General features: G+C 34.2%; 1 protein-coding gene across 2 annotated transcripts in view; it reads left to right on the top strand.

Annotated features, from left to right (window-relative positions):
* The window catches only part of STAG1 (STAG1 cohesin complex component), a 351800-nt gene that overhangs the window by 271780 nt on the left and 52734 nt on the right, over positions 1 to 27286 (top strand). For both annotated transcript variants that reach the window (XM_074214835.1, XM_074214834.1), the window contains 6 exons: positions 1447 to 1550; positions 9267 to 9359; positions 9453 to 9542; positions 9703 to 9906; positions 10692 to 10762; positions 14208 to 14295. In XM_074214835.1, coding sequence (XP_074070936.1) covers positions 1447 to 1550; positions 9267 to 9359; positions 9453 to 9542; positions 9703 to 9906; positions 10692 to 10762; positions 14208 to 14295 — 650 coding nt within the window. The remainder of the gene's footprint in view (positions 1 to 1446; positions 1551 to 9266; positions 9360 to 9452; positions 9543 to 9702; positions 9907 to 10691; positions 10763 to 14207; positions 14296 to 27286) is intronic.

Genomic DNA, 27286 nt, shown 5'->3' with positions numbered 1-27286 from the left:
GAAAGGAAAGAGAGGAAGGATTCAGGGCTTATAAGAACTTATTGTTGTTCAGCAGAAGTTCTGGGAGTTTTGGTATAGTAGAATTTTTCTTTAAGAAAATATTTGGGGGGCGGCTAGGTGGTGCAGTGGATAAAGCACCGGCCCTGGAGTCAGGAGTACCTGGGTTCAAATCTGGTCTCAGACACTTAATAATTACCTAGCTGTGTGGCCTTGGGCAAGCCACTTAACCCCATTTGCCTTGCAAAAACCTAAAAAAAAATATTTGGGGGGGCAGCTAGGTGGCACAGTGGATAAAGCACCGGCCCTGGAGTCAGGAGTACCTGGGTTCAAATCCCGTCTCAGACACTTAATAATTACCTAGCTGTGTGGCCTTGGGCAAGCCACTAAACCCCATTTGCCTTGCAAAAACCTAAAAATATATATATGTATATATATTTGGGGGGGCAGCTAGGTGGCACAGTGGATAGAGCACTGGCCCTGGAGTCAGGATTACCTGAGTTCAAATCCGGCCTCAGACACTTAATAATTACCTATCTGTGTGGGCTCGGGCAAGCCACTTAACCCCATTACCTTGCAAAAAGAAAAAAAGAAAGAAAGAAAATATTCATACTGTTTCACTGTGGATAAAACTCTCGGGTATTTCCTCATTTTGATAGGTAAGGACCACATAGGTTTAATTAATAAATGATTTTATAAACTCCCCAACTATACCTCACTGACAGTAGTTAATGAAATCTAATGTGAAAAGGACAGTTTTTCCTTGGTAAGTATCAATAAATTATATTGTTAGTCCATAAGTTTTATTTTGATAGTGATAATATATAGGCAAAAATTTATGAGTTCAACATTTTTTCCAAAATGATTAAGTATTTTAATTTAAAGGCAAATTGACTTGGTCTTGGAAAAACAATGATGAAATCTACTTTGATCTTTTCAGGAAAAAGGAGGAAAACTATAGGGGCAGAATGTCAAATACACTGTCAGGTGTCTTAAGTTGTATTTATTTTAACTGTCATTCTTTGTTATGAAAAAAAAGTTATTGGATCCAGGAGTATCATTGAGAAATGACTTTGTTGTAAATCAGAAGACTTTTTAAAAAGTTTTTTAAAAAACTTATTTTAAAAAAGATAATAAAGCAAAAAATAGATATATGGAAATGAAATGTTTTGCCTTTTCTTTGCTAATTCTTCTGCTGAAATCAAATTCTCTTTTATCAAAATGTCTAGACAGATTTTGTTTTTTTAATCTCAGCTGACCAGGTTATTTTCCTGTACTTAATGACCACCTCCATGACTAATCTTCTATTGGTCAACATTACACATGAAAAAACTTAAATGACAATCAGATTAACTGAACTTTGTGTCTATAGTCAGTAGTGATGATGTATAGTTTTATGGTTATCATTTTGTTGCCAGCTAACCATACTCTTTTTTCCTTTCACCTCAGCAATGTCTGACCGGCAAGAGAGTGCTCTTATAGAGCTAATGGTCTGTACAATTCGTCAGGCTGCTGAAGCCCATCCTCCAGTGGGAAGGGGGACTGGCAAGAGAGTAAGTTCCATTAATATTAGTTGAATGCAAGGATATCCATAAAATAAATGTAACTGGCAGAGAAATGCATCTAAATTATTTTGGTAATTGGATCCTAGAATTAAGGTTTTTAGTTGTCATGATTTTTCTTCCCTTCACGTCCTACCTCCCCAGAAAAATAAAAATAAAATCCTTACAACAAATTATTAGTCAGGCAAAATAAAAGCCCCAAATGTAGAATTTATAAACTAAAAGTCCCCATTAGGGTTCACAGCAGTTCCAAATCAGAATCTAAATTTTTGGATTGTTAACAGCTAATTCTAAGTGTCAGAAAGAGAATATTAAGGTTCCTTACCTGTTCTATACCTTATTCTCTCCTCTGAGATTCCTAAGTGATGTATAATACTCATTATAGAAGTTCCATTTAGTTACACAGTCTTCATTAATGGATAAAGTTTTTGCCCTTAATCTTGGTTCTCTTTCTTTTTTCTAAAGAACTATAGTAAGAATAAAATCATTGGATTCAGTTGTGAAATAGATCTTAAAAATCATGTAGTATAAAATATATCTCTTTATAGATCATCATGATGATGGTGATGATGATGATGATGATGATGATGATGATGATAGAAATTAGTAGTAGCTCATCTTTACAGTTCTTTATTTATGGTTTTACAAATCATTTTCCTCTCAGCAAGTACCAGTAATACAGAAGATATGGTACCCATTTTATAGATCCAGAAAATAAAAGTCCAAAGATGTTGGGTGACTTGCTGCCAGCCACGTGACTGGTACTAGACAAAGTTAAGGTTTGAATTCAAATATTCTGGCATCCAAACTCAGTGTTCTTTCCACTTCACTGTCCTGGTTTGAAGAAGAGGATGTTTTTCATTCTCTGTCCTCACTACAGAAGATTATTCTACTTTCTCTGAATCTTTTCCAGTTTTTAATTGGATTATCTTTTTTCTCCCATTAATCTTCATAATTAACATTCATAAGATGACTTCTTAACCTCTTCCTCCCTTTGATTTCTTTCCTTATCCCTTGTCTGAGAAGGATGAGGTTAAGGAAAGTAGAGTATAAGTGCCGCCAGGAAAGGTAGTGTGACTAGTGTAATCTTTTCCTGGTCCAAACTAAACTTAGTACTGGTAAAATACTTAATATTTTTACTCTAAATTCCCCTGCCCTCCACATCCTCAGTCCATTGACTTGTACAAGAATTGATTAAAAAAATTTACTGCTGACTAGTGTCATTCCATAGGTGAAAATGCTTTGGCAATTGAATGTTGGATGGATTAGAGTGAAAAGAGAATTGAAACAAACAGACCATCAGAAGGCTATTGTAAATGTTCCAGGATGAAGTAATGAGAGCCTGCACTAAAATGGTAGTAATGTCAAAGGAGAGAAGGGGCTGTATCCAAAAGATATTTCAAAGGAGACATCAACAGTCTTGGCCACAACCTGGACATAGAGGTGTAGGGATGAGAGATAGTGAGGAATCTAGAATGACGTCTAGGTTGTAAACCTGAGGAACTGGAAGGATGGTGTTCTCTGCAATAATAGAGAGGTTAAGAAGAGAGGAATTTTAAGGGGCAATGATAACGAATTCTGCTTTAGACATGATGAGTTTAAGATGTCTACTGGGTATCCATGTCAAGATTCTGAAAGATACTTGGAGATGTTAAATTAGAGATCATCAGTGATGCTGAAACAAGATGGATAGATTAAAGAATCATCAGCATAGAGATAGCAATTAAATCCATGAAGGTTTGTCCATAATGAAATCACCAGTTATAACAGAACTATCCCTACTTCTTCATGTATCCTGCATTTGTCAAGAGAGCCCTTCCCTTCTAATCATCTGACACCCTTGCACCAAACCCTAAATGTCACTAGAAACTTAGGATAATGGGTTTCAGATAACATAAATTTGGAACTCTGAATATTCTTTACTATAGGAACCTTGATCTACAACATGGAGGTTCTATAGTACTATCAATAGATTATCATATTTAAAATAAGAGAGGGGCAAAATAGATATTTCTGAGTTGGCTTGGATATACCTACCCTGGATATACTGGATATACCTTTATACATCGTGGGTCCCAACTTCTTTTAAACCTTAGGAACAATAGTGAGTTTTCAGTGTCTAAATTGTTTTTATGGTTTTTTGGGGGGTTTTTTTTAGGTTTTTGCAAGGCAAATGGGGTTAAGTGGCTTGCCCAAGGCCACACAGCTAGGTAATTATTAAGTGTCTGAGACCGGATTTGAACCCAGGTACTCCTGACTCCAAGACTGGTGCTTTATCCACTACGCCACCTAGCCACCCCTCTAAATTGTTTTTAAAGATTCTTATGCCCGTAAAATTCTCTCCCAATATTTAAATAATTATAAATGGGCTAATGGGCACAGACCTGTTAAATTGCATTTATATCAGATTTTTCTCATTTTAAAATAGTTTCTGTAGTTCTTGAATAAGTTAAATCCATTAAACAGAACTAAATAACACTGGTCAAGGTAGAACATAGGGATACACATTATATCAATCCTTGATCTACAAAAACCCTTTCTCTTGAACCACACAATTTCATACCCTTTTTCAAGCTATTCTTCAAACTCTATCATTCCATAAAGCAGTTCAAAGGATTTTTGAAACCTTTGCAAAAGGGAAGAATAATACAGGTGTATTACAGACAGTTGTCATCCAGATCCCACTCCAGTACTGCCCATGCAGGTCCATCTAGGGTTGAATGGGAGAAGGGAGAGTCCACCATGAGCTGTCAATTTCTTGCAGCATCATGCCTACTTTAATCAGAGCTGCTGCCAGGCTCTTGGCACATGGCGTCTGACAAAGTAGTCATAGGCCAGGTCCAGATACCTGAGATCAGCAGTGCCCAGGACCTGAGCAAGAACCACAGAATTGACTGCTTGCATTTCCCTGTCTTTCCCTGTTTCCTATCTTAGCCACTACTCTTCATGGTTAAGATAAAAAAAAAAATAGGAGTTAGCTGGGGCCATTGCATCAGGTCACTCTGGCTTTACTGTTTCCAGTATAAGTTGGACAACAGAACTTCTTGGATTCAGAACCCTGAGCCCTGCCCTGGGTCCTTTACATCTCAAATTTGGTATTCTCTGCCCTTTTTGTAGCTATGTTGCTATTCTTAATATTGCCTTTGTCTGCTCCCAATCCCTCAAACACTCATGAGCATAACCTTTTCACTCTTTTCTCTAGCTATTTAAGCTTGCTTCATCCCTTCTTATTTTCTTCTGAATTCTTTTGCATCTGTCTTCTCTACCACAATACATGGTACTCTTGTAATAAAAAAAAATCTTTTTTTAAGTTACTATAACAGTTGGTACCAAATAAAGCAAATTAAAATTTAGAACTTCTAAACGTACCTTTAGATAACAAGTTTGAGGAGAATAAATGTTTTTTAAACTGCCTTCTCATTTAAATCTTACAGAGTAGAATTTCAGAAGAAAGCTTCCTAAAGATTAAGGTCATTTTTCTTCACATATATACTCTTCCCTAGGACCAACAGAAAAATTTCAGCATTTCATCCTGTTATGAAAAGAAAATGAGACATCCATTTCTTTCTCCTAGGTTCACTTTAATAGGAAACTGAGAGCAAAATACTCTCCAGCTCTCTACCTCAGAGAAACGGTCAAAGAGTCTGACAGTATTTTTTTCTGATCTCTAAAAGGGACAGAATTTTTAAGAAATGAATTGTCCTAAAAAATCTGGGGTATGTGGTCATCTCCTTCAGGACAGGTATTATAGTCTATTCATCTTTGTTTTGTCCTTGACATTTAGCAGAGTAGCTTATGGTGGAATACATGCTGAGTAAATATTACATTGATTTGCTCAGAGTCACCCAGTTCTTATTGACAGACAAACCCTAGATTTGGATTTAGAAAATCTTTTCAAATCCCAACCTTACACTGTGCTGCTACCTATCTGACCTTCAGCAAATCACTTAACTCCTGGCCCTCACTCATCTCATCTGAACTGAAGATACCATCCAGTTCTAAATATCTGATCCTGTGAATCTGAATTCACTGATTTCCAACTGAATACTCTTTACAGGATATCACAGTGATTTAATTCTCAGTCAATATTTAATTTACAGTAATCCAGTACCAAGGGACTGTATAAATGTATAAATATCTATATGTCCCTGAATATAGGCAAGAGTGCTAAGGCAGGGGCGGCTAGGTGGCGTAGTGGGTAAAGCACCGGCCTTGGAGTCAGGAGTACCTGGGTTCAAATCTGGTCTCAGACACTTAATAATTACCTAGCTTGTGTGGCCTTGGGCAAGCCACTTAACCCCATTTGCCTTGCAAAAAACCTTAAAAAAAAAGAGTGCTAAGGCAATAAATTGAGTTTGTGGGGTCATTATTTCACACTGTAAAATGATCTAATATGGACCTTGAAGTTTTCAAATAATTAATAGTAATAGGTTTTATATTTTAAAGCATTGAATATTTTCAGCACATTTTAGTTTTACAAATGAGGAAACAGGATAAGAGACATTAAACAAATTTCCCAGAGTCACACAGATATAAGTGTCAGAGATGAGATTCAGATGGTTTTTTTCTGATTCTGAGTCTGATTCTTTCCACTCTACCACAGTTCATCATCTACATTTCTCAGAAACTTGAGGTAAATTTATATACAAATGAAGTCAAAGGGTGGCAATAGAGATGTCTATTGTTTTCTATTGCTACAAGTTTGCACAGTCTAGGAATTGCTTTTACATCAAACAATTTGGTGGTGAGGCTATAGGAAAATTCCCATTGTGGTCACAACCTTCCACCAAATAGATAAATCTGTTTGTGGAATAGTACAGAGAATTAGCCCAAAGTCAAAACTTGAGCTAAGTGCTTTGCCCACAGTCAAAATAGTGAATTTTAGTGTCAAAACTTGAAATCTGTGACTTATTGCTCCAGCTCAGTTTTCTGTCTGTTCTGATGGCACACTGCTTCTTGAGAAGGGTATAATCTTGGAGAAAAACTGAAAATCCAGATTCCAGAGATTCAGATATAGAAACAGAAAGAACTCAATGATTATCTTACCTGTATGATAGCCATAGAATCATATAGATTCTGATTAAAGAAACTTTTAGAATCATGCACTTATCATGCTCTTCTGGTGAATATTTTTCAGAAGCATTATCTCCTGCTTATCCAAACACTAAGTTGTTTTCACAAGCAGTACTATACATTACTTGAACATGGATGAAGAGATGCCTGATCATGTTTTTTTTTAAGATGGCTCTGGAGGCTGATGACTTGGCACAGCCCCACTTCACTCAAATCCAGTTCTCATGCTTGTCATACCCTCACCGCCCTGATGTTGTGATCTTCTTTGAAAATGACAAACTTTATATTTCCTAAGAGGTGTCAAGATTTCTGTGTATGTCTAATCAGAAAGCTGCCTTTCTGGAGCAAAGAGCCAGAGTTTTAAAATATTGCTGCCTTCTACTAATTCATATAAAAAAGAGGAAAACTGAAATCATTTCAAAACTGAAGGATAATGATGAGAGCTAACATTTTTATAGCATAACATCTATGTGCCAGGGACTGTGAATTGTAGTCATTTTCTCATTTGAACTTTTCAGCAAACCTGAGAGGTACTATTATTATCTCCATTTCACAGATGCTCTTACAGGTAGATAGAGGTCTTGCCCAGAGTTATGCAGGTAATAGATGTTTATCTGGATTTGAATTCAGATCCATTGTACAGACCACTTAGCTATGTTGTGTAGTAAAGTAAACTTGCAATTTCAAATACTGAAGTACCAAGATTTAAGATATGGTAATATTGGTATAGATGATATAGAAGTTACACTAAAACTTGATTAAATGGGATTTCCTTACAAAAGAAGTGATCTTTGAGAATGATGGAATTGTGGAATTGTAAATGATGAAATTGTTACAGAAGTATACTAGAGACTAGATTGAGAACATGAAGATTTCCTAATTGATTTCCCCTCTGTCCTCTCTGCTCTTCTTCTCTTCCCTTTTCCCCTTCCCCTTCCCCCTATTCTCCCTCTTTCTCTCTCACTTTCTCTGTGACATACCTACATATATATGCTATGTATTAGTAATTGATGTGGCAAGAGTGGAGTGAAAGAATGATAGATTTGGAGTCACAGGTTCCAGGCCCCAATCTTCCTCTGCCAAGACTTAACTGGGTCAAACTCCTGAGCCTCTCAGACCTCAGCTGTTTCTATTGTAAAATATGGGCATCAACTAGATAGCTTTAAAGTCCCTTCTAGCTTTAACTTTACTATCTTTATCTTTTCTCCTATTCATTCATATGTTCCAAGTCCATTTATACTAAAACAAAGCATCTCATAAATTCTTGAATTGCTGACAGTCTCATCTCAGAAGGCAGAAAAGAAGCTACTTAATTCTTACTAGAAAGGTAGACTACATGAGTGGAATGAACCTCTAGAAATAGTAAGAAACATAATGATGTCTAGTAGTCTCCATCCTATTCCTGCTTCTAAAGTAGATGAAGCAAAAGGACTTGCATTGTAAATCATTGTTTCAAGGATGTAAAGAAGAAATTTTATTCTGTCAAGTAGGAATCCATCTGAAAGCAGTCTCAAGGGGAAGGAAGGTTTACAATTGCTTAAAAATGGAGCAAAATAATTAAAGCCTCCAAAGGCAGATCGTGTTTACCATTTATTCTCATTCTGCTTCACTAACTCCCTAACCACCAGTAGTACAATTCTAGCACTGGTTTTCCTTGTTTCAAAAATCAATTTAAAGCTAACTTGTTTCTGTTTCATAGAATTGTTAATGGCCATGAAAGTCATTGACTTCAAAATGGAAACAAGCATACTCTGGTCAAAATGATGCTTTAATTTGTCCTACATTTTACTCTTTAAATAGTCTATTTCAATATAGTTCATTTAGCTAGATCATGATACTAATTAGAATGAGACAAAGAGTTTAAGATCCATTTCTAAAGGCCATGAAGAAATTTCACAATACATGTCCTGGGGAACTATGTAGAATATCGATGGGGCAGCATGAAACCAGTTTCTAAACCGTCAATATAAAAATTATGCCAGGCATTGGCCCTGGAGTCAAGAGGACCTGAGTTCACATCCGGCCTCAGATAGTTAATAATTGCCTAGCTGTGTGATCTTGGACAAGTCACTTAACCCCATTGCCTTTAATAAATTTTTTAAAAATTATAACTAAATTTAATTATATTCTTTAATTATATAATTTCAAATTATAACCTAAAAATAGAAAACTAGATTCAATAGCACATAAGAAAGAAAATAAGATTGGGGAGCATATTTTGGGAAATTATATTTCCTGGAGTTAAATTGAGTCATCAAAATAGGAATAGTATTTTTACCCTTGCATACCAATTTTTTGTCTTTAAAAGGTTCGTTTTCATAAAAAATTTTTTGCATTACTTTTTATACAGCCTGAATTTCTAAATCAGCAGCTATTTGTTAAATAAAAATAGCTGCATTTTTATAAATGTCTTATGTGAGTGTACATTTAAAATTGGGTGCATACAATAATAGAAGTGAGATTTATTTTTCCTACTAAATTCCCAAATTAAATTACTTTTAATTTCTTGCTCATTTTAAAAGTCAAATCCTAGTTCCAACTTTAATGTCTAAACTAAAAATCGTTGATTAGTTTTAATTTTAGAGTTGAAAATTAGCAAGTGTAATTCTTAGCATTTTTTAACTTATTTTCCAGGTGCTAACTGCCAAAGAAAGGAAAACTCAAATTGATGATAGAAACAAACTGACTGAACATTTTATTATTGCCCTTCCTATGTTGCTATCAAAGGTAAAGTCTCTATGAAAGCATCTTAGATTATCACATCATTCTTCTTATAGTTAAAATTGAATTTTATTATTTTCATATATTCATTCCTTCCAGTATTCTGCAGATGCCGAGAAGGTAGCTAACCTGCTTCAAATTCCACAGTATTTTGACCTAGAAATCTATAGCACAGGCAGAATGGAAAAGGTATGACTAGAGCTCTGCAACTAAATTTAATTTTATTAATTTGATACTGTTATTTCTAAATAGTCATGAATTTGTTTGGTAAAGGATAATTATTTTCCTTTTTATTATTCATGTCTTGTTATTTATAGCAATATCTCAAATTATTCTTTTCACTCTCCAGCATCTGGATGCCTTATTAAAGCAAATTAAATTTGTTGTGGAGAAACATGTAGAATCAGATGTTCTAGAAGCCTGCAGTAAAACTTACAGCATCTTATGTAGTGAAGAATATACAATCCAAAATCGAGTTGATATAGCTCGGAGTCAACTGATAGATGAATTTGTGGATCGATTTAATCATTCTGTAGAAGATCTCTTACAAGAGGTTTGTTTTTTGTTTTCTGTGTCAAACTATATATATTTTAACTTTGTTTTATGATTAGTTGAGATAGTTTTACAAACAGTTATTCAGACTAGTCTATAGAAAAATAAGCTGTCCTTCCAGATTTTACTACACATGTAACAGTGATATAACTGAAAATTGACATATTTCAGACTTTATTTTTATTTTCATTAAAGGTTTTTCTTGACTGATTTTTCTTTTTTGCCTCTATTGGAGAGAAACATTCTTTTCTGTCAGTAGACATGTGATCAATTTCATACTTATCAGTTATTTGCTATGTATAAAATAAAATTTTTAGAAAATATTTCACCACTGATAAAAAATCAAAATAGCATATATAGCTGCATTTTCTACATTATACTTAATTCAACAGTTTTTTGTTTTCATATATATATATATATATATATATATATATATATATATATGGAATGGGCTAGCATCTTTAATTTTAAAAAGCCTTATAAAATCTTAACTACCTAATGCTTTCTTTTTCTTCTCTCAGCCATGAAGGCTGAGGTTGTAGGATATTTTTAATTTAGATGGCAAATTTTCTTTAAAATAGTGTTTCCTTTTTCAGTTATTTGTATGTATTGTTCCAAATTAAATACTGCATATCAGTAGGTGTTCACTTATTAATTTTATTCCCAGCTTAACTAGAGAAAAGGAGCAGAATCTTTTCAACTCTATTATGTAAGACTTTTCCCTTTATTGTAACCTTATTCATATAAAGAAAAATCCTGATTGTTGTAATTTTTTTTTATTTATAGGGAGAAGAAGCTGATGATGATGATATTTATAATGTTCTATCAACACTAAAGAGATTAACTTCTTTTCACAAGTATGTCATCTTTTGGAGGTTTTATTTAGTGAAAGATACGTTAGAAGAGAAGAGATGATTTGAGATTTTCCCCTGAACAATATGATAAAGGTTTTGTCTGTATAATGTTTAATATTTAGATTAAAAAAAAGTATCTAAATAGACTACATGTACAATAACATTCTAGGGATTAAAATACAATTTTTATTTATAGTTATATTTTAAATCTCAGGGAAAGTCACTGGACAAATAACTAACTTTCTGGACTTCAGTTAAATTAAGTATAAAACTGAGGAGATTAAGCTAGATAATTTAAATGGTCACGTCTAGTTCTAAAATCCAATGAATTCTATAAGATAACTTTCAGCTTTCAGATATTTTATTAACAAAAGTTTTAAGTCAATTTTCGATATTTTTTAAACATAAAACTTTTTTTTTGCAAGGCATTTGGGATTGAGTGACTTGCTAGCACCTAGCACCCAGCTAGGTAATTAAGTGTCTGTGTTCAGATTTGAACTCAGGTCCTCCTGACTACAGGACCAGTTCTCTATCTGTTGTGCCATCTAGCTGCCCACCAAACTTAATTTTTAAAAATAAATGTGGGTTTATTTTTAATGTGAGTGGTAAATGGAAATGATAATGTTTTGGCAATATTTAAAAACAAGCAATAAAACTTAGTAAAATTTTAAACCATTTCATATATAGAAACAGCCCTGGGTATGGAAAAGAAAATATGGTCTGGAATCCTGGGCTTTTGACTTGCCACAGTGTGACCTTGAAGACTATGTTAACCTTTTAGAAAATCACTTTCCTTATCTTTTAAATGAGGTAGTCCAAATACATAACCTCTAAGGTTTCTTTCAGTTCTTTACTATATTATGATAAAATATTTAACATCTTCAGTCCTCAGTTCCTTCCAGTGCTCTTTAAAATCCATTTCATGAAATTTTTTGATTCTTATACTTTTCTTGTTTTTACTTGGATTTTTGTTTGTTATTGGGGAGGGCAGGTTTAGAGGGAATAATTCAGTGATAGAGATTTTGTTTCCCATAATGTGTTGGTAACTCTGAAAGACAACAATACTTAAAAGCTAGGTTTGGATTGGGAAAACAGGCTTCAATAAGAAAGAAATTTTATAAAATGTCAGTTTCAAGTGCTATACAATCAGGAAAAACTATTCTGAAGCAACTAACAGAAGTCAAAGTGGAAGCTTCTAGTATAGAAAGGCCTTTCAGTCAACTGATAAAATGTCTAGCACCTTTAGGTTCAAGAGGATACTTTTTCTCCAACTTTTTAAAGTAAACTTCAATTAAACTTTTATTTTCTCTTGTATCAAACTTTCCCCCTCTACCCTCATCAGGGGAGAAAAAGAAAGAAAAAGAAAAACTCTTTTGTGTAGTCAAACAAAATAAGTTCCCACATTGGCCAATTTTAAAAAGATGTTTCATTCTGCATTAATCTCTATCACTTATCATTATTAGTCTTTGTACTGAGTTCTTAAGTCTTTGAAAAATTGTTCATTTTTTGCATTGTTGTTATATAAATTATTCTCCTATTTCTACTCCACTTGGCAACAATTCATTCAAGTCTTCCTAGTTATCTATGAAACCAGTTCATTTAGCATTTCTTTATGACACAGTATTATTCCATTATATTCATATACTATGATTTGTTCCACTCTTTCATAAGGCATCCCCTTAGTTCCTAATTCTTTTCCACCACAAAAGATCTCCTAAACTATGATCCTTGTTTATCTTTGATTTCTTGAGGGATACAAATGTAAATTTCTAAAATTTTTATTTTTTTAATAAAAGTTAATATTTAAAAGAGGCAAGGGAAGCATTGCATAAATAACTGTGGAGTTCAACTAAAACCAAATTATTAGACAGCATATAGACATAATTGGAGATAAGTGATCATTTATCATGATGCAAATAGTCAAAGTGAACTGAAGAGCTATTAGTACAGCCACATTAAACCTAATAAACCTTCCTATCTCACTCTCCCCAGCATTTTTTTCCTCTCAGTGTATCTTCTCTTAGTGTTCAACTTTTCATTTTGTGTATGTGTGTCTCTATATCTCTTTTTTTATCTCTCACTTTCTCCATCTCTGCTTCAGTTCACCTGACTTTCCCTCTTTTCTTTCATTCTAACATAGTATGTTGTAGAATTGAAAAATATCTCCTATTTGCTGTTATTTTTACATTTGTGTTTGTAAGACTGGTTATATGAGGTTATTTGTAGACTGCTATCAAGTCTATAGTAGTAATACCCTAACATATTCTGTGGTAATTATACTGTAGAGTATAGCTTCATGATCCATACAGAAAGGTTTTCGGTTAGCATAGTGGACCAAGTGTAACAGTCCCTTATATTTCTATAAAAATAAAACTCATTTAATCAAAGTAAAACATTAGTAATCCTCAGTTGCTACATACAATGAAGTAATACTTAATTTGAACAATGTTATAAAAAATAATTCTTGAAGCACCATGTACTTTCCTCACTAATCTTCAACTGCTCTTAATTACTGTTTAATCTTTTTCTTCTCGTGGGGCTTTAAGTTTTATACTCTCTTTTATCTTTGGTCCTTTGGGTTTTAAAAGCCTCTGGGCTTATAATTTATAATGCAAGTCTCCTTTCCTTTTGAGTAGATTGGCAGGAAACTCCTTTTGTCACTGTATTCTATTCAACTTTGTTTCTATGGCTCATTTCCTAGCAAAATTGACATCTTGAAATCCTGGAAAGATGTTCTTTCCCCTTCTTATTCTGCTACTTGATTCATTTCCCTTTGAACCCAAGATTTGATATTAACATTTATATATATATAGATATATATATAGATATCTATCTATCTATATATATATATATTTGGCTGTATATGCTTTTGTACCTCTTTCCTAATTTTATCTGGATCCCTCCTCATTTCAAAGCTCCTTTTAAGTTTTTTCAAGTTTAAACTGACCTCTTCTAAACATGGATTTAGGAATTATTTCAGTTGAGCATACCTGATCTTTTTTAAATAGATATTATGGTCTCTCCTAATTTTTATTTATTGAATAGAGAATTGTTTTAATTTTTAACAACTTATTTCACATATTCTATTTTTCTTAAAAGAATGAAAAAAAATTTTTTACATATCAACTGTTCAGCATCACCCAACCAAGTGACCTTATCTATTTAAAAAAAAACAAATGGTTCCTACCTTTTTTAGTAGTTTTAAATGTGCAATGATCTTGAGTATTTTTCTTTTTTTAAGTAAATTTCAAAAAAGTCTTTTTTTAATATTTTGTTCATTTTAACTTGAATATTAAGTATTTCCTTTTCCAAAAAGTTTTTTCATCTTTGCAGATCAAATTGCCATATTCATTCAATCACTGCAACATAACCTAGTTTTTTTCATTTATTCTTTTTCTCCAAGAATAAAGTTAATATCTTTCCCCCCCCATATCTTTTTTCTTTTCAGTGCTCATGACCTTACAAAATGGGATCTGTTTGGTAACTGCTACAGATTACTGAGGACTGGAATTGAGCATGGAGCTATGCCAGAACAGGTTAGAATCTGGGCAGGTGCCCAATGTTTCACTTTGGTAAACTAAGCTGTTTAACTTTCAAAGAAATTTCATGGACAGTCAACAATGAATAAATTTTTAAAAAACATCTTAGAAATTTAATATCCCAGGTAAGTAAAGAAACACCAGTAGCTAATATGATAACTATTTCATGAATATTTTTTTTGGTGGTTGGTCAGTCCAACTCTTCATCACCACATGTGGGGTTTTCTTGACAGAGATAGTGAAGTGATTTGTCATATTCATTTTCACCCCATTTTTACAGATGTGAAAACTTAGGCAAACAACATTAAGTGACTTGCCCAGGGTTACACAGCTATCAAGTGTCTAAAACTGGATTTGAACTCAGGTCTTCTTGATTACTCACAGAACTCTATACACTGTACCACTTGTTAAAAATGAGCTAGAGAAAGAGATAATTTCATTGAGTAGATTACAGCTAGGAGGCATAATGGATAGAATGCTTAGCCTGGATTCAAGAAGATTCATTTCCTGAGTTCAAATCTTTGCCTTAGTTTCTTCATCTGTAAAATGAATTGGAGAAGGGAAAGGGAAAAGATTCTGGTACCTCTGCCAGGAAAATCCCAAATGGCATCATGAAGAGTCAGGCATAACTAAAAATGACTGAATAACAACAACAAATGTTATACAAAAATTACATAAGAGTTTCTAATAAAAATAGGAATTGAATAATTAAGTTCTGTATGACTTCATCAGTCAACATATATTTATTAAACATTTACTGTGCTGCCTTTATTAAATACCAGGGATAAAAGTACAAAGAATAAAAAATAGGTGTACTCTCAAGAGCTTATATTATAATCAAAGGATAACAAATATACATAAAAATATATAATAATAAAGTTAGTAAATAAAAATAAACCCAAGAAGCTAAATACAGGGTAGTTTGAGAAAAATAATACTAGTAATTACTTTCATCTTGAACTGTTGACTTTCTTATTTCATTCATTTTCCAACTCTCACTGATGCTCTCTGCCTCCTGATAACACTGCAACCATGGTTAGCCTTTCTGCTACACTTTTACACATACTGTACACTTTTACACATACTCTCCCAACTTCTTGGTCCTCCCTTTCATTTCCATTTTCTCTCTCTACCTCTAATCTCAGTCAAACTCTTATGTTGGATTCTATCCAATTTTATCCCATGAATATTCTGGTCCCGTTATTTACTGACCTCTCCCTCTCTCCTCCCCCCCCCCCCCCCCCAGGACTCTGAATTTTCTTCAGAATTTCATATCTGGCTCACAAATAAATTTCAGAAATGTAAGTGTATAGCTCTGAGCAATTTGCTATGGTCAGCTACACACAAACCAATAGTCTCCAACCTGGGTTATAGATCAGGTGGGCAGTGAACAGACATCACCTCAGATCACAACACTTTTAGAGTACTGAAAAGTTAGGAGCACACAGACTGAGTTTCAAGAACAGTAAAAGGACATAAAAGGACAGAAGCTTGTGCCAGACATCTTTCCTCTTCCCCAGGAAGTTTCCAAGGCTCAGTCTAAAGTCAAGTCACAGCCTGAAAGAATAAACAAAGAAAAAAAATAATAAAACACCCTCCCTTAGAGAGCTACTGTATTGACCTGGAAGCTCAAATTGCAAACCAAAGAGAAGAGAATAATCTGAAAATATCCATAAGTAAACCCTACGAGAAAAATGTAGATTAAACATAAGCACAAGAACTTATAGAATAATTAAAGGCCATAAAAAAGAATCAATTTTTTTCATAAAAAAACAAGTACAAGCACTTAGAAGAAAAAAAAATGAGAAGAGAAATGAGCACTCTATAAGAAAGTTATTTTTTAAAAGTTAAAACAAAGGGTGGCTAGGTGGCGCAGTGGATAAAGCACCGGCCCTGGAGTCAGGAGTACCTGGGTTCAAATCCGGTCTCAGACACTTAATAATTACCTAGCTGTGTGGCCTTGGGCAAGCCACTTCACCCCATTTGCCTTGGAAAAAACCTAATAAAAAAAAAGTTAAAACAGCTTGGTAAAAGTGGTACAAAATTTTACTAAAGAAGAAAATAACTTTTTAAAAGTTAAAATTGATCAGATTTAAAAAAAGAAAAGGAAATGACTCAGTAAATAGAGTCTCAAGCCAGAAGTCAGGAAGTCAAATATGGCCTTAGAAACTTAGTACTATAACCCTGGGTAAGTCACATAACTTTGCCTAAGTTTCCTTATCTGTAAAATGAACTGGCGAAAGAAATGGCAAACCATTCTTGTATCATTATCAAGAATTAGTCACAAATGTGAAGGTGAAAAGAAAAATTTACTGGAAGAGGGAGGAAAGAAAGGAAAATAATTTCACACAAGTGTAGGGGGTAAGGAAGAACTTTTACTATGTAGAAATCTTAAGAAGTAGGTGGGAAAGGAATTAATGAGAGGAAGACATAAGAGAGGATGTATTAAGAGGGCCATTAGAAGCAAAACAGTTTCTTTAAAGAGGATATCAGGGAAATATAATGAAAATAAGATTAAAGGAAATGTGTAATTAACAGTCATAACTAAATGTGATTGAGATGAACTTTCATCCATCAATCAGAAGAGGAGAACAAAATGGATTAGAAACTCAAATCCAACATATTCTTTAGAAGAAACTTGAAATCCAAATATAAGGTTAAAATAAAGGACTAAAGCAGAATCTATTATGCTTCAACTGAAGTAAAAAAAGACAGGACTGGCGATCATAACAGACCTCAATTAAAGAGATAAATTTGGGAAACTACATTTTACTGATAAAAATAAATAATGATTTATAGCAGTACTGAACATATATGTGCCAAATGGCATAACCTCTAGATTTTAAAGGGAAAGTTAAATAAATCACAGAAAGAAATAGAAAGTTTATCTCCCATCACTAGAGACCTCAATTTAATTCCTTTAAAATCAAGTTAAATCAAGCCAAAAAAATAAACCTAAATAGAATTTTAGAAAAATTAGCTATGAAAGATCTTTGAAGAATATTGGATGAGAATAGAAAGGAGTATAACTATTTCTCAACTTAAAATGGAACCTTCATAAAAATTGACCATTAAGGCATGAAAACCTCACAAATAAATGAGGAAATGCAGATAATGAATGTATCTTTTTGCAACTACAATGTAATAAAATTAACATTCAAAAAATGGCCTTTGAAGACAAGTTAAAAATTGAAAACTAAATAGCTTAAGCGTGATAAATGAGTGGATCAAAGAGCAAATCTCATTAATGATAATGAGAAAAATCATTCAGTTTTGTTAAATTTATGGATTGCAGTCAAATGTATCAGAAAATGTATAATCTCTGAGGAAAAAAAGAGCTGATAATCAAATTGAACATTCATCTAAACTGGAAAACTACCGTTAAAAATAGCAAAAGAGAAATCTTGAAAAATCAAAGGAGAAATAGCAAAACTGAAAGTTTTTAAAATTAAAAGTAATATATTGAATTGAGAATTTTTTTAATCAGTAAATGAAACAAGTCAGTAGCTAATTTTATTTAAAATAAGAAAGTCACAAACCAAATTATCACCATTAAAAATGAAAAGATTAAATTTTTAGCTAATTAAGAAGAAATAAAAGCAATTATTAGTAGCTTTTTACTTAACTATATGTTTGCCAATAAAACTGACTGTCTAAATGAAATGGAAGAATATTTTTTAAAATATAAATTCCCTAGATCAGGGCTGTCCAACCTTAGGTTATATTAGGGTAGCATTAAAAATACAGTACAATACAATATCATAGAATTTATAGTCTCACCTTAGGTTTAGCAAGCACAACAAAAAGTCATGGTACTTTTAACTGAGAAAGTGGGGGAACACATGTCATTAATATGATCAGCATAGGTGTGAAAGCAAATACTAAAAACAACAAAGCAACAATACCACAGTATAAAGGTAGGTACATAGTGACTAGTCTGTATTATACAGACAGAATGCATTCCACAGATCGAGTAAAAATTCCCTGCAATATGTTCTCTACATAATACTGTTGAAAAACACCAAAGAAAATTAACATGAACAATATTATTTATTAGTGATGGAATTAAAAAATCTAATACGCATTCCATGCACATCATTATTTTATTTTTTCACTTGTGAAAATTATAACCCACGTGCAGGTTGCATAAAATCACACTGTGGCCTGCAGGCCATATTTTGGACTACCCTGTCCCAAGTAATATAATACTTCAATATAATTAATTTTACATATATATATATATATCCTCTTAAGTATATTAATGAATGGAACTTTTTTATAATAATATTAATCTGAGTAAAGCAGGGAGAAAATTTTTCAAAATTTTAATAAAGCAGAGTTGCAGGACATAAAAATAAGCCCATACAAATCATCTTTATTTTTGTATGTTGCCAGCAAAATCCAGAAAGAAACAGAATGGAAAAATTTCACTTGAATGCATCACTGTGGATGAGGCAAAATATTTGAGATTCTGCCTACCAAGACACACTCTGGAAGTATATGGACACAATTACAAAGCAATCTTCACACAAATAAAGACAGATCTAAACAAATGAAGAAACATTAATTGTGCATGGATATCAGGCCAATATATTTAAAATGTTAAAAAATTACTTAAATTCATTAACATTCAGTGCCATGCAAATTAAACTATAGAGCTAGAAAAATTAACAATAAGGTTCACCTAGAGGAACAAAAAAGATGAAGAATATCAATGGAATCATTGGAGGGGGGGTGAGAAGGAAGAGGGCTCGGTATATAAGGTTGTCTAGCAGACATTTCAGACCAATATCTCACATCCTATACCACGAAAAGTTGCAAAAGGGTTTGTGAAGTAGATAAAAAGAGAGATATTATAAGCACATTAGTGGGGCATAGAAGAAATTGTATATCAGATCTATGGTTGTAATAACCATCTCTTTATTCCCTTCCATTATATCTACTTCCATTTGTACTTTTCTTTCTTCTTTCACCCTATCCCTCCTCAGTAATGTTTTGCTTCTGAATCTCACCTCCCTCAATAGGACACCCTTCTGTAAGCCCTCCTCCTTTTTCTTTCCACTTTCTTCCCTCCTTTTTATCAGACCCTCCTTCCTTTCCCCTCCTAATGCCTGAAGTGTAAGTTAAACTTCTAAATTCTAAACCCAGTTCAGTGTATATGTTATTCCCTCTTTGAGCCAAAAACGATGAAGGTAAGATTTAACCAATTCTTCCTCCCCCCAGTTTTCCCCTCAAGTGATATAATTTACCCCATCATGCCTCCCCCTTCCTCCCATCTCATTGCAAATCCTTTTAATGTCTTTTTTTAAATCATTCCATCAAAATCAACTTATGTCTATGCTTTCAGCCTAAGTATACTTCCTCTAATAGAATTACAATTCTCAAAAGTTATGACAATATTCCTCCCATGTAGGGATATAATCAGTTTAATCTAATTGAATAACATTCTTTTTCTTTCCCCTATTTACCTTTTTATGTATGTCTTGAGTCTCCTGTTTAGAAACCTATTTTCTGTTCAGCTCTGGTTTTTTCATCAGGAAAGTTTGAATAACACCTGTTTTATTAAATTTTCATCTTTTCCTTGAAAGAATATTCTCAACTTTTCTGGATTTTGATTCTTAATTATAATCCAAACTCCTTTGCCCTCCAGGCTATCATTTTGATTTTGATACTGCCAGGTCCTGTGTAATCCTGACTATGCTCCTTGGTAATTTGAATTGCTTCTTTCTGGCTGCCTTGGGATCCCTTTCAGTAGTTGTTCAGTGGATTTTTTCCATGACTATTTTCCCCCTCTAGTTCTAGGATACCAGGACAGTTTTCTTCAATGATTTCTTGAAAGATTGTTGTTGTCCAGGCTCTTTTTTTAATCATGGCTTTCAAGTGGTTCAATAATTCTTAAATTATCTACCCTGGATCCAAGTGAGTTTTTCCATTGAGGTATTTTACATTTTCATCTATTTTTTCCATTTTTTTGATTTTGCTTAATGGATTCATAATGTCTCATGGAGTCAATAGCCTCCATTTGTCCCAGTCTATTCTTAAAGAAATTATTTTTTTAATCAGCTTTTGCAACTCCTTTGTCATTTCATCCATTTTATTTTTCACTTGCTCAGTTGTGTTTTTACAGGATTTGTTTTTTTCTGTCATTTTTTGTGTGTCTTCTTTTGCAGGATGTTGCATCTCTCATACAATTCTTTTCCCAGTTTTTCTAATTGATTTTTTTAATTTTATTTAAGGCAAGGGAGTTAAGTGACTAGCCCAAGGTCACACAGCTAGGCAATTATTAAGTGTCTGAAGCTGAATTTGAATTCAGGTACTCCTGACTCCATGGCCAGTGTTCTATCCCTTGCACCATCTAGCTGCCCCTCTACTTGGTTTTCAAAACCCTTTTTGAGCTCTTGCAAGAAGTCTTTTGGGGCTGGAGACCAATTCATATTCTCTTCTGCAGCTTCACATGTAGTGCTTTCTCTGCCATCCTCTTTTGAGATTGTATTTTGCCCATCCTTATCTCCATGGTCATTTTCTATAATTCCTGCTTTTCTCTGACCTTCCTTACTCATTTTGTTCATGGCCACTACTGCTCATTAGGCCAACCATGTTGGGAATGTCAGCAACTTGCTCCCTGAAAGTCTGTATTGCTAAATCTAGCTGCCTGCTCCCTTGGCCCTCTGTGTTCAAAATTCCAGAGGCTTTGCTTACTGAGCCATCCATGTAGGGGATGGTGGGATCACCTGGAGCTTGCTCTCTGTGCTGTTCACACCAAAATACCAGTAGCTTAATCACTGGATTAGGGTTCCAGATCAGTTATGCTAGGGGCTTGCCATCTGAACTTGGTTGTCCAATCCAGTCACACCAGCTGAAGGTACCTGCATTGGAATTCTCTCATTTGGCTTGCTTTGCCATTGACCTGCTTGAGCCCAGTCTTCAAGGGGTCTCTGCTGAAGAGTATAGCTGAGAACCTCAGGTTGGTCCCCACCTCACCCCACCCCCAAGTGCTGGTTTTCTATTCTCTGCCCTGAAAACACTTAATGCTCCACTGAGACAGACCTTCCTGGAAGATGTTCCACTCTGTTATTTTGTGGGTTCTATCTCTCCAGAATCCATTTAGAGGCTTGATTAAGGTTTCTGAAGGAAACCCAAGAAAGCTTAAGAAAGTTCTTGGTTTCTCTTCACCATCTTGGCTCTCCCCCCATGTCAGATCTATGGATATGGGAAGAATTCATTACCAAATAACCGATAAAGGTTCAAAGGAGGTAAAATGGATAATTTTGATTACATTAATTTAAAAAGGGCAGTATAGAGCTGAGCTTAGAGAAAAGCAAGAAATGAGGAAAATAATCTTTGCAACCAGTTTCTCTGATAAAGGTCTCATTGCTAAGCTATATAGGGAACTTAGTCAAATATACACTCACACAGAGGGAAAAAAATTACCACTCCCAAAATCATAATAGTCCAAGGAAATGAATAAACACTTTTCAGAGGAATAAATCCAAACTATCGGTAGGTATAAGGAAAAAAAAAATTTTCAAATCACTAATAACTAAAGAAATGTAAATTAAAATAACTTAAGATATTTCAGACAACCCATCAATGGTTGGTGAAAATGACCAAAAGGAAAATGTTAAGTGGTAGAGTAACTGTGGGAAAACTAGTACACACTAATGAAGTATTAGTAGAGCTGTAAACTAGTCTAACCTTTGTGGTTTGAAACTGTCCCCAAAATCTTTTAAACCCTAAAGAGATCAGAGAAACAGGGAAAGGAATTATTATATCAAAAACATTGTTTCCAAATATTTTTTTATCATGGCAAAGAATTGGAAACTGAGGGTATGGGTGTGCATTAGTTGAAAAAAATCCCAAATTATGATATGCGAATGCAATCGAATAATTTTGTACTATAAGGAATAATGAAAATAACGGTTTCTTGGAAAGACTTGTAAGAGCTGCAAAATGAAGTAAACAAAACTAGGAGAATAATTTATACTATCAAATATCAGTGGCTTTCAATTCTTTATTCCTCTTCTCTTTCCCTCCTCATTCAAGTAATTTAAACAAGATAAAATCTGTCTAAACACCCTATCTATCCACCAAAACAAAACAACATGAAAATACTTTTAGGAGCTGTGATAAAAGAAATGGTATAATTAATGCAGTTCTTTTTTCTTCCAGTTTCTGAACTTATTAGGTTACTATAGAAAGTTATTGATAAATCTCTATTTCATTTTTATATGTTTAACTCTGGACTTTTCAGGTATCCATGCTCTGTCTTTCCAATTAATTTTAAGTTTTTTGAAGCCAGGGGTCATTTCTTATACTACTTTATGTCTACTTGTATTTATGCTGCCACTTCATAGTTTTAATTGTCAAGAAGGTTACCTGAGGGGGATAAGTACAGGAGAATAGCCATCCTCAGCTTGAGTCAGCCACCACAAAATGATGGTTTGCTCATTAAGACCTCATTTGAACTCACATCTAACCACTCATCCACCTAGCTATGCTAAGTTTCTGGTGTAATATATGATGTATAAAACTTAAAAGAAAACTGTATGTTTTGTGTCTTTATAATTTGTACTTTTCTGACTAACAGCAGATAGATAGCATAGGATCATAGATCTAAAGCTGGAAGGCACACGTTTAAAGTCCTCCTACTGGATCATCTAGTCTAACCCTATTCTTTTACAGATAAAGAAACTGAGGTCCAGAGACTTCTAATGAACTAAAAGACTTACCTAAATTTCTCCTCTATGTAACCTCATAATGCAACTAAAACTAGTTTCTCCAAAGTTGCCAATGATTTCTTCATTTTCAGTTCTAATTGACTACTCATCAGGATTTCACAAAATTGATGGAATCAAATAGTGTGTGTGTGTGTATGTGTGTGTGTGTACTCACACGTATGTACACATTCTATATTGTGTTTTCACAGACTCAACCTATAATTGCTTAGTATAGAAAACTTCTAGTGCATCTTGATTCTTCTTCAAATAAAATATCTTAACAGAATTTCTTAGAGCAGTGGAAGGCTACATGATTTATTCAGTCAGACAAGTCAGTATGTATTAGAAGTGTGACTTGAACCCTAGTCTTCTGATAAAGAAGCTAGTATTATTTATCATATCATGCTGACAGATTCCAGCTTCACCATTAACTCCATACATACTCTTTATCATATAACTATAATAAACATTAAACGTTTAACCAATTATTTTTCCCTGCTTAGAACTTATGTACTTATTTTTGTTGATCATTTTGATCATTCATCTTTTAAAAGCTCTACAGAAATTCTAACTGATTCTTATCTATAGATTTTCTTATAGAAAGCAGTGATATTCAGAAACATTTCACTGATAGTAAAGTTCTACATTTTGTTCTTTTTTTTATTTTTTAGGATTTTACAAGGCAAATGGGGTTAAGTGGCTTGCCCAAGGCCACACAGCTAGGTAATTATTAAGTGTCTGAGGCCATATTTGAACTCAGATACTCCTGACTCCAGGGCCGGTGTTCTAGCCACTGTGCCACCTAGCTGCCCCACAAGTGATGTTTTTACCCTTTTTCATGATCTCTTCAGGGAATAGACCCAGTGGTGGTATTGCTGGATCAAAGGGCATGCACATTTTTATTGCCCCTTGGGCATAATTCTAAATTCCTCTCCAGAAAGGCTGAATGAGTTCACAACTCCACCAGTAATGTATTAGTGTCCCAGATTTCCCACATCCCTTCCAACCTTGATCATTGTCCTTTCTGGTAATATTGGCCAGTCTGAGATGTGTGGGGTGGTACCTCAGAGATGCTTTAACTTGCATTTCTCTAACCAGTAGTGATTTAGAGAAATTTTTCATATGACTATGGATCTCTTTGATTTCCGCAGCTGTAAATTGCCTTTGCATATCCTTTTACCATTTGCCAATTGGGGGATGGCTTGTTTTTTTTTTTTAACTTGACTTAATTCTCTATATATTTTAGAAATGAGGCCTTTGTTGTAAAAATTGTTTCCCAATTTACTACATTTCTTTTTGTCTTGGTTACAGTTGTTTGTGCAAAAGCTTTTTAATTTTAATGCAATAAAAATCATCTAGTTTGTTTTTAGTGATGTTCTCCTTGGTCATAAACTGCTTCCCTTTCCATAGATCTGACAGGTAAACTATTCCTTGATCTCCTAGTTTACTTATAACATTTTTTTTATGTCTAAATCCTGCATCAATTTTGATCTTATCTTAGTATAGGGTATGAGATGTTGGTGTAATCCAAGTTTCTGCCATACTAACTTTCAATTTTCCCAACAGTTTTTATCGAAGAAAGAGTTTTTATCCCAGTAGCTGAACTCTTTGGATTGATCAAACAGCAGATTACTATAATCATTTTCTGCTATTGCACCCAGTCTATTCCACTGATCCACCACATTTCTTAGCCAATACCAGATGGTTTTGATGATTGATGCTTTATAATGTAATTTTTAGATCTGGTAGGGCTAAGCCAACTTCTTTTGCTCTTTTTTTCTCATTAAATCCCTAGAAATTCTCGACTTTTTATTTCTCCATATGGATATACTTACAATTTTCTCTAACTCATTAATTTTTTGAAATTTTGATAGGTCACTAAACAAGTAGTTTAATTTTGATATCAGGAAACATTTTAAGTAAAAAGTACAGGTGTTCTTTAGCAATTAAGATGAGCAGATCAATGAAATACAAAATATTTTTTAAAAAAGGTGTTTGTATAAAATAAAAACTGTACTAGCAAGTTTCATGAAGCTTGCGATTAACATTCATGAAGACCTGCAATGAATAAGAACAACAACAAAGGTAAAAAATTATAGAACAATGAAGTATTACATTGTGACATTGTGCTTTAATGAGTATAGTAAATCTCTTGATTCTTGGTTGGTACATAGCAATGGTGCTTTACCCAAAGCACATAGAAAACTCAGCTTAGTCAAAATCTCTTGCTGTATGAAGCCTGTATTCTGATGGGAAGTGGCACATGTAAATAATTGTCATAATAATATAAAATAATAGCTATGTATGTAAAAATGCATGAGATTTATAAGCAAGTACCAGGGAAAAGTCTGCTGTGGGGAAAAAAGTCATTTATATATGGAAAGATCAAACAAAGAATTATGGAGGAAGTTGTATTTTAATTCAGTTTTAAATGGTGCGTAGGACTCCACCAGGCATATCAAAAATAGGAAACAACCAATGTATGTTGCACCTAGTGAACAAGTTGAGGGTATAGTAAGGCATACATTGTTATTTCTACATTTTAGTACTCATTTATGGCCTTGATTAAAATGATTTCCCCAAGAAGCAAACAAATTTTTAGTGCTAGATTTAGAATCCTAAGTTTCCACTTCCCTTTCTAAACTAGTATACCTCAAGAGATATTGCAGGGTTCAGTTCCAGGCCACCAAAATAAGGCAAATATCACAAAAAAAGTGATTTACTCAAAATTTTTGTTTGTTAAGTTTAGGATTATAAAAAATACATACCTTAATTTTAACATACTTTGTTGATAAAAATGATAACCATCATCTGAGCCTTTAGTGAGTCTTTTTTTTGCTGGTGGAAAGTCTTACCTGATTGTTGATGACTGCCAGCTGATCAAGGTAGTGGTTGTTGAAGTTTTAGGAGGCTGTGGTAATTTCTAAAAATAAAGCAACAATGAACTTTGCAGCATAAATTTACCTTCTTTCATTTGAATACTTAGAGGTCATTGTAGGGTTACTAATTGGCTTAATTTCAGCATTGAGTAACAGAGAACAATCTGAGAAGGAGAAATACCAGAACTGGTTAGTGGAGCAGTCCAGACACACAAATCAATTAAGTCTTATTTGGGTACAGTCCATCATACCCAAAGATATTATAATAGTTACAGTAACAAAATACTGACTACAGATCACTATAACAATTATAATAACAATAAGAAGAAAGTGTCAAATATTGAAAGAATTACAGAGATGTGTATGTGAGTACAGGCTGTTAGAAAAATGGTACCACAGGGTTGCCACAAGTCTTGATTTTGTAAAATACATAATCTCTGTAAAGCACAATAAAATGAACATATTCTCTTTTGTGATTTACTTCCTCCTAAGCTATAAGGTTAAATATAATAGTTCAGCCCCACTACACCGTGACCTTTAATTGCCAAATTTGAAATATTATGTTCATGTTAAATTTCTACTGGTAGAACATAAGCCCTTAAAAGATAATTGTGGGGGCAAAGCCATGATGGCAGCATGAGGACAAGATTTCCCAGAAGCTCTCTTCCAAAATAAAACCAAAAACTTGTAAATTGTGACTCTAACTAAATTTTTGAGAGACAGAATCCACAGAAAGATCCAGTGAAGCAATATTCCAGCCCAAGGTAAACTGGAAGATCGTGGGAAGGCTTTGTTCCACAGGGTTGGAGGAGGTGGCGGCGGCATAGCCAGGATCACCAGTTGGGAGTCCATAGGTTCCTGCGTCCCCAGGAGAGCTGATGGTGGCAGCAGAAGCCATTTCCTGACCTGCCAACCCAGGAAACACCAAGCACAACTTTTAAGATCAGCGGGTAAACCTCTGCCAGATTGAGCATTGAGCCCAGGCCAGCATGCCCTTCCGCACAGCTGCAGCCCTCAGCAAAACCCAGATCCCAGGACATGGAATCGGGACCACAGAGCCGCCCAGCACCTGCTCCCAGAGAGCTTAGCCCAAAGAAGGTAAGGGAGTGGGGAAAGACTGTCAAGGTCTCTCCTCTGTCCCTGGGACAAGACCCTGGTGCTTTGTCCATATCCAGACCCTGGTCACAGTCTGGGCCCCCATACTGCCATAGCAAAGCAAGGACCCTCCTCACAGTTCCAGGGCAGAGGGTTATGCTTGTGGTCATCCACAGACCAAAGTACAGGCTAGGAAAGCAGTCATAGCCCCTCATAAGACCTTGAAGGAACTGAGGTCCTTGCAGGGGTGACCCAGAAACACTCAAAAACTTAGGAAGCACCCCCTAACCAGGGCAC

Source organism: Macrotis lagotis, chromosome 1 (assembly GCF_037893015.1).
Source record: "Macrotis lagotis isolate mMagLag1 chromosome 1, bilby.v1.9.chrom.fasta, whole genome shotgun sequence".
In the NCBI taxonomy this organism is placed as follows: domain Eukaryota; kingdom Metazoa; phylum Chordata; class Mammalia; order Peramelemorphia; family Peramelidae; genus Macrotis; species Macrotis lagotis.
The sequence above is the reverse complement of the archived record's forward strand: the minus strand, read 5'-3'. Positions and strand labels throughout refer to the sequence as shown.